General features: G+C 40.0%; 1 protein-coding gene across 2 annotated transcripts in view; it reads left to right on the top strand.

Moving 5' to 3' along the window:
- Positions 1 to 464: 464 nt before the first annotated feature.
- The window catches only part of ATG5 (autophagy related 5), a 75,512-nt gene continuing 68,243 nt past the window's right edge, over positions 465 to 7,733 (top strand). The window contains exons 1-3 of one of the 2 annotated variants that reach the window (XM_054062900.1): positions 465 to 547; positions 1,177 to 1,337; positions 6,725 to 6,852. In XM_054062900.1, the coding sequence (XP_053918875.1) occupies positions 1,230 to 1,337; positions 6,725 to 6,852 (236 nt within the window). In that variant the 5' untranslated portion in view covers positions 465 to 547; positions 1,177 to 1,229. Of the gene's footprint in view, positions 548 to 718; positions 1,062 to 1,176; positions 1,338 to 6,724; positions 6,853 to 7,733 lie in introns of those variants that run through there. The other variant, XM_054062899.1, reaches the window with a different exon arrangement.

Here is a 7,733-nt window from a genome sequence, read left to right as displayed (position 1 = left end):
TTTTTCACAGGAAGGGTCATTGGGCACCGGCAGAGGCTGCCCAGGGAGGTGGTTGAGTCACCATCGCTGGATATAGATGAGGTGCTGAGAGACATGGTTTAGTGGCAGATAGGAATGGTTGGACTCGCTGATCCAAGAGGTCTTTTCCAAGCTAGAGATTCTATGATTTTATGAACGATCCCAACTCTCTCAGCCTGTCCTCACAGCAGAGATGCTTCAGCCCTCTGATAATCTTTGTGGCCCTAGGAGAACAATGAGCTAAAAGAGAACAGAAAGCCTAAGCGGTTAGATTGTGCTAAAGATCCTCAGACGAGCATTTAAACCTACAAACACCTGACCCGTTCAGCACTAAGCTTCGCCGGCTCCCGCCCGCAGACACAAGCAGCGCTTTATGGCCTGGGCAACTCCGCTGGTCCCAAACTTTTCGCCCGCCCCTCGTTCCGCTTCCGGTTTCCGGCGGGAGGGGCGTGGTCCAGGGGCGTGGCCTCGGCGAGGGGCGTGGCCTCTGCTGAGTTCCTGCCTGGCGCGCTCCGGTGCTGCGGCGGAGGTAATGGGTGTCTTGTTTCTGTCCCCTTCCCCGCCGCGACGGGGCCGCGCGGGCGGGAACGCTGCGTGGGGCCGGCACTGCCCGGTCCTTCCTGCCTCGCCTCGCCTCGCCTCGCCCCGCCCAGCCCCGCCCGGCCCCGCCTGGCCGCGTCGCTCCCCGGAGAGAGCACGCCGGGTGTTGCCGCGGCCGCCCTTCTCCGCCCGGCCGAGCCCAGCGCTGCTGATTCACTCCGGGGGGCCGCCGGAGAGGACGGGCAGGCGGGCGGGCGGACGGAGGGACAGACAGAAAGAAGGACAGACAGACAGACGCCCCCTTCGGGGCCTGGCTGCGGCCCCCCCCAGCCGCTCGCCCCGCGGTAAAAGCGAGCCCCGGGGGTGGGGCGGGGACGGTCCCGTTAGGGTCGAGGCGCGGTGCAGGCTGAGGAAATGCTGAATTAGTCGCCATCCGCCCTGTGTTTGTGGCCGAGAAAGTGTGGACGCTGAGGCCTTGATTCTTCCCGCTCGTTGTACAAAAGGTGGTGCATTTAAGGTCTTGATTTGCAGAAGGATAGTGATGGGAAACCTTTCAGTGAGGCGTATTTTACTTGCGGTCGTGCTGATCTTTTTCTTTTTGTGGGAACGGGGTTGCAGCTCTAGGAGAAAGAACAAGCTGATCTACATGTGCTTCACTATCCTTTGGAAGAATGACAGATGACAAAGATGTACTTCGAGATGTGTGGTTTGGACGAATACCTACCTGTTTTACTCTGTATCAGGATGAGATAACCGAGAGGGAAGCTGAACCTTACTATGTGAGTATAACAGAAGCAGTCGCAGGTAGTCCAGTGCCACAGTTATGATTGTTTCCTTCATTGTTATCATTTATGCTGCTACACGTTGTGGAAAGAAACACCAACCCTTTTTGCTTCATATGCCTGGTCTCTTCTGAAAGTAAACCATATGACCGCTCTGTGTGATACTTCTCTATTCACAGTAGGTTCAAAACTTTAAGCTTTTTTCACTAGTGATATAAACATATCACAGAAAATTAAGATCTTTAAAAAAATATTAAAAAGTCAACAAGTAATCAGGTAAAAGGAGGAGGCCTACAGGTACTCATGATCAGTTTTTATGTTCTTGGATAATGACCAGACCAAGAGAGAGAAATTGTACATTATCTTAGAACCAAAATAACTTTGGTCATAGCTTTGTGCAGCCTTAAACACAGAGATCAGTCAGTCGCATGTGTGACACAAAATTCGTAGTGAACACTGGCTCCAGCATTTCTGATCATGGACTTTTCCTAATAATTTTCTTTTCATTAAATGCTAGCAGCTCTGAAATATATAGCTCAGATGTAGGAAAAACAGCTATAATGTCTTAATGGTACAGTGCCTGAACTGGATTGTTAGCTGATGATAAAAACAAGGGTGATGAATATATTTGAGTTGTAACTTGGAAGAGTCTTCTGTAATCATGTGGCATTTATTTATAGTGTGCTCAGCAGTTTTCATCCTTTCAGCATCTAATAGGTATTTGATTGATAGGGAATGTTAGCTGAGTCAGGGAAACTTAAATTTGAGATGTAACGAGTATGTGAGAGGAAAATCTTGTACTTTTGAGTTTTTACGTGATTCTGAAATCCTTAAATCTTGTCATACCCCATTCTGCTCTTTTGGAAAATATTGCTGGATAGAACTATTTTTTCTTCTGTATTTAATAGCATATTTATGTCATCAGTTTCTAATTTATAGTTTTTCAGTGTTTTTTTTTTTAAACCTATAAAGCATTACTTTTCATTCAATTATGACAGTGCTTATCTTCCAATGTTTTAATTTCACCACTTTTAAAATAGAAGCATTTTTACTTCTTGCAGTTAACGTATTGCGTCTGAGCTATCTAGAAGTCTGATTTTAAATTTCTTTTTTACATATACATATGAGTTTAAATATGTATTTATATATTGTATCGAAGTTACGTTAAAGGTATATGTTTAAATACAGAGACACACAGTCTTGATCTGTTTTTAACATCAGCATGGAAATCCTGAAACCATGTTACCTTTATGGTGTGGAAAACTTTCTAAGCCAGGGAGATAGTTTTAAGATAGTAGGGTTTCTTTTATTTACTCTACTTGAAGTGTGCACAAAAATTCTCAAGGTTTGATTTTCTGTTTCTGCAAAATCTAGTCATTCACTGGTTGCAACTCTAAAATTTTAGCTTCTTCCTTTTTCAGGTCACGTTGAAGCTGATAATATAGCTTTGCTTCTCAAAGAGACCAAGGATTTATAGTAGTAGGAGGTAGAATAGCAAAGTTAAATTGTGATTTAGTTCTCATGGTTTCGGAGTGCACCTGTGTTATTGTTTTTGTTCAGATTTGGAGTACATTTTTGAAGCAAGTCTTCCTCCTTTCCACTTACTGTGCCCAGGTTTGCATCACACAGCAGAGTTGTAGCCCACAAGTTGAATCATCTTCACGTGAAACTGAAGCATATGATGTGCTTCAGCTGTTAGTGGGTATTTATCGTGTGGGATCTAGCTGGAGCTAGCTTGAAGTAAAAAAACATCAGGACCCCCAAGTGAAGTAGAAGTATATGTAGTGAACATTCCCAGCCCTCAACACCAGCTATTCTGCTTTGTCTTGTCTTATCACACCTCAGTACTTGTTTATACAGATAGAACCATTGTGTTCCAGACTGCCTTCCATAAACGGGAAGGCTGCATGGAAAGGATATGCTGGCATCATTATGTTAAGAGGGAGGGGAAAATGCTGCTCTGAGAAATGTGCTTTAAGGTGGAGGAAGACAGACATGGAGGGTGAGGAATTAGAAAAACAACTCAGAATCTACAAGAAGGATTTCAGGTTCTTGTGAGTGGTGTGACAGGAGGCCCTTGTCTGTTAGATGCACTAGCGCCACATAGGAGCGATGCGTGGACCTATCACATTATGGCACTGCATGGGGGTAGCAGAGGTGACTTAAAATGAGCTTGTCTGTCTTTTGGAAAGAGTGGTGACATCAAGACTAAGTAGCTCAGATAAAACACTGTCCTGTTTCTTCCTGTAGACAAGTTGGGTAGGTTTCTGCAGAATTACACTGGAAATGGGTAGGTCAAGTTTCTTTGGAGAGTTCCAGATACTTGTGTTTGGAATGGAAGCATAATTAGGAGCAGCTAGGTTGAACTACCTTTGCTGAACTATCTAATTTTTCCCAGTCCTAAAATTGTTAGGATTTTTATTTTAAAATGGTGTACCATCTGCCTCTTAGTGCAAACAACAGTTAGAAATAAAATTTGTAAAGGAAGCAGAGTACCATTAGCTGAGGTTTCTTAGGTGTAAAGAACAACATTACAGCAGAAAGCAGTCTTAGTATCATTCTAAGAGACTAGGCTTTATTGGGCCACTCTTTAAGCTTCCTCAGTGTCAAAAGGGTTTTTTATTAGGATGTCTGTAAGGATGAGCAACATGAAGCCATTCCATGTTAGGGTGCTTAGTTTCTACATTGTGGATATGTTGATCAGACCAGACAGGTTCCTGTTAAATCTGAAAATTTTGTTTTCTGTGTTATTATCTGTTTTGTGTGTGAAATGGTGGTTTGCCTTGCAACTAAACCTGTGGAGATAGTTGGAGAGGTGCTTGTTTTACACAGATGTATTGCAAGTGTTGACTTGGGCATCAGGAGTTCCTTGCATTTCATTTAACCTCTGCAGAAAGCATTCCTAGTTATTGTGATTTAATACAGTAGCAATACACAATATGCATAAGGAGGGTGGTGTGGTTTGTGTAATTGTGAGGGGTGGCAGCATGTTCTAACCTACAAGAATTTATTCTGCCTGGTGATGTGTTTGGAGGTTTTCTTAATTTAAGAACTCCTGATCTTATTTGCTCTGCTCCCACCTCCCTCAGTTTTGTATAGCTATTTTGACTTAAGCTGAGCATATGTGAATTGTGGGCATGTTTTTTGACAATTTCTTTCAAAGGTAGGACTAGAAATCGTATCAAAAGAAGTTGATTAAAAACGAGACAATGATAATCAAGAACTAAACCTGCTTATTTTAAAATTATTAAATAATTATGTTGGGTATGGTCATTGACTTCAGAATTTGTATGGGAATATGAATTTTAGGGGTTTTTCATGTTCTCAAATGGTATTATTTTTAGTTGTTAGTACTGAGTGATTTGTGTATCTTGTCTTCATTACTGTTGCAATGGTCAGTCTCATCCCTACAGATTGTGAACATCTACTTGGTTTATACCATGTATTCTGACTACTTTGAGGGAGCCAGCTTTTTGTTTTTATACCAAGTGGGAGAGAACTTATACAAGTAGGTTGCTGGTGGGAAAGGCATCCAGCCTCACTTAACGTTTCAGGAATCCTTAGTCAGTGTTGATGCTTAAAAGCAATTAATTCACATAGTGACCATTTTAGACTTCTCTCAAATCTTCTTACAAATCTGTCCTTTCAAGAGGAGAAGACAGGACAGATGACTCCTTCTGAGCCATGTAGCTCAGTTGAAAATGGGATTTTTCATTCGCGTTTCTTTGTTACACAGCATACTGAGTGGCAAGCGTTATGTTTGTCTGCTATTGAACAGCAGGCAGTATGGCAGAGTCAGTTGCCAGACAACTTGGATCAAAACTGGGGTTCTCTAGTATTTAATTCTTTGTGTGTTCTATCGTGCACTTTCCTATCAGTTATTTTCTCTCATACAATATTTAAATTGTTAATTATTGAATCTATGCTAAATATGCACTCAGTCTAGTCATTAACAACTTCATTAATACCTTGTCTGCATATTTAACCAGGCAGTACTGTGGGTCGTTTAATTTATGATGGACATTCTGTCTTTTAGTGTATGATGTAGTGATTTATCGGTCCTACATTCAGGTTGCAGTTGGTGCATTACTTGCATTGTTGGATATGTTTGATTTTAATTAGTGTTGTTTTAACCTTTGGCACAAAGTCCACTGATAGAAGGTTATTTGTTGAAAGAAAAAAAAAAATAACTGAGCAAACCTGACCTAGTAGAATGAGTTTAACTTGGATCATTATGTCTTGTCATATAATTATGTGGATTTTTTCTCAATTAGGTATTACAGCTCTAAATGAAGAATTACTCTTATCACTTATTCATGGCTGTTCATTCCCAGTTTCTAGAAGTATTGCTTTAGGGTAGCTGAAGGCTGAAAGGATCTCCTGTGGAAGGGAAATATTATAACGAGGTAGAAGAGAACTGAAAAAACATCTCAGTAGGTGCTGCAAATTCTCCACATCTCTGAAAAACAGACAGTTCTTGTTAACCTGATTAGCTGTTGGGTTTTGAACTCCAAAGAGGCCCATTGGGAGTGCTGGTCACATTCTCTTCAATTCAATTAAATGCTTTTTGGTTATTGTCTGTGATCTCTAATTATATTGAAATTCAAGCTGTGTTCTTCTACGCTGCAAACTGAAGTAAAATATTTTGGAGAGAAAGTTAGTTATGTAGTTTAAAGGGTTACATCAAACAGTGTAATCAGTAATGCTTTAATGTATTTATAAATTCCTGCATGGCTGTGCCACATGCAGCATGTTGAAAATTGGCTTTTGTAGCAGTCCAGATGGGTGTCTCTATCAGAATATACCACTGTTAATTTGACTGTAAAGATTGCACAGAAATAATATGGAATTTATTACCAAAAATATTTGGGTTTGACTGGAATAGCCCAGGCTATATTGTCTCAAGAACTATCAGTGTAGATATATGAAATTAGGTTAATATTTTATCTTTCCCTAAACATGCAAAATATAGTTTACTTCTATATATTCCTTTGACCCTCTATTTTATTTATTAGGAAATTAAAATAACTTTACAGGATGAATATGATTAATTTAAAATGTCTGCTCCAGTGCTAAATGTTATTTTACAAGGAGATTAATCTTTTCTCATTGGGATACTGAAAGGTATTGTTCGTTAAAGCTTACAGTCTGATTCATCTTAAGTAAATGTACTATACAGTCATCATTTGGTACACTGGCAGAGTCTGCTTAGCTGCTTTTGATAGGCATGAGACTTGACAAAAAAAAAAGTGGGAGGAGCTGCAAATGAAAATAACTAGTATTTTGGATAGTGCATAACATTACTCTTGTAATATACATACTTGTTACAGATTTTTATTAATTTACTAAATTCTGTATAAAGCTTCTGTAATTTTTTTTTTCAGTTGCTTTTGCCAAGGATAAGCTACTTGACGCTGGTAACAGACAAAGTGAAGAAACACTTTCAGAAAGTTATGAGACAAGATGAAGTTAGTGAAATATGGTTTGAATATGAAGGCACACCACTGAAATGGTGAGTTTATTTAACTTTTTGTCTGTACTCAATTTATCACTGAAAGAATTATCAAGTTCAGCACAGTGTCAGTACTTTTCCTTAACTAATCACTCCATTTGGTTTCAAAGATGGTAAAAGAGGAGGCAGCAGCTAGGAAAAACATGTTGTTTTGGAAAAACAGAAGATGATTTAATGTTGAACGTATTTTAGATGATTCTGCTTGTACTTACTGTGTAAGGCAGATGTTGTGCTGCACCTGTTGGTCTTGTTCTAGTTATTACTGAAATAGGAAAAGCCTGTAGGTTTTGGATTTTCTCTTTCTTGCAATCAAATTGCCAAATAAGTTTTTGTTTAGCTTATTCTACCTTCGTAAAAGATACCGGGTAACACAGATAGGAAGTAGTATTTCTGGAGTCTTGAGTGCAAGTAGAATGTATGCTTAATGCATAACCTTCACTTTTCACTGGCGTGATACGTGCTTGCGCTGTAAAAGAGCACAAGTAATCTAATACTGATGCACAGGCTCCTGTTGAATTCAGTTAGTTCAACTTTATTGAACTAGTTGCTGTTGATTCTATTTTTGATCTGTCATGGTCTACTAAAAGTATTTTTTTTTTTCCCCGAGAGACTGGGGAATTGGACTGCCATTGTTTAATTTACTTAGATTTCATTAATACTGTTCATCAGTTCTGTTTCTTTCTATTTCTGCCATAAAGAGATTTAAGGAAAACATCTTGAGAGCTCCATTGCTTGTTAGCTTTCTGTAGGTAGCATCAGCTGTCCAGAAAGCGTTAGTATTTTGAATATTGGAGTGATTTTGTATCTCTTTATTTCCTGTATCATAATAGGAAAGAAAACTACCAGTGCCAGGTTTAGCTTCTGGAATCTGGATTGTCTTG

The sequence above is a fragment of the Cuculus canorus genome, chromosome 3 (genome assembly GCF_017976375.1).
Source record: "Cuculus canorus isolate bCucCan1 chromosome 3, bCucCan1.pri, whole genome shotgun sequence".
Classification (NCBI taxonomy): Eukaryota; Metazoa; Chordata; class Aves; order Cuculiformes; family Cuculidae; genus Cuculus; species Cuculus canorus.
The sequence above is the reverse complement of the archived record's forward strand: the minus strand, read 5'-3'. Positions and strand labels throughout refer to the sequence as shown.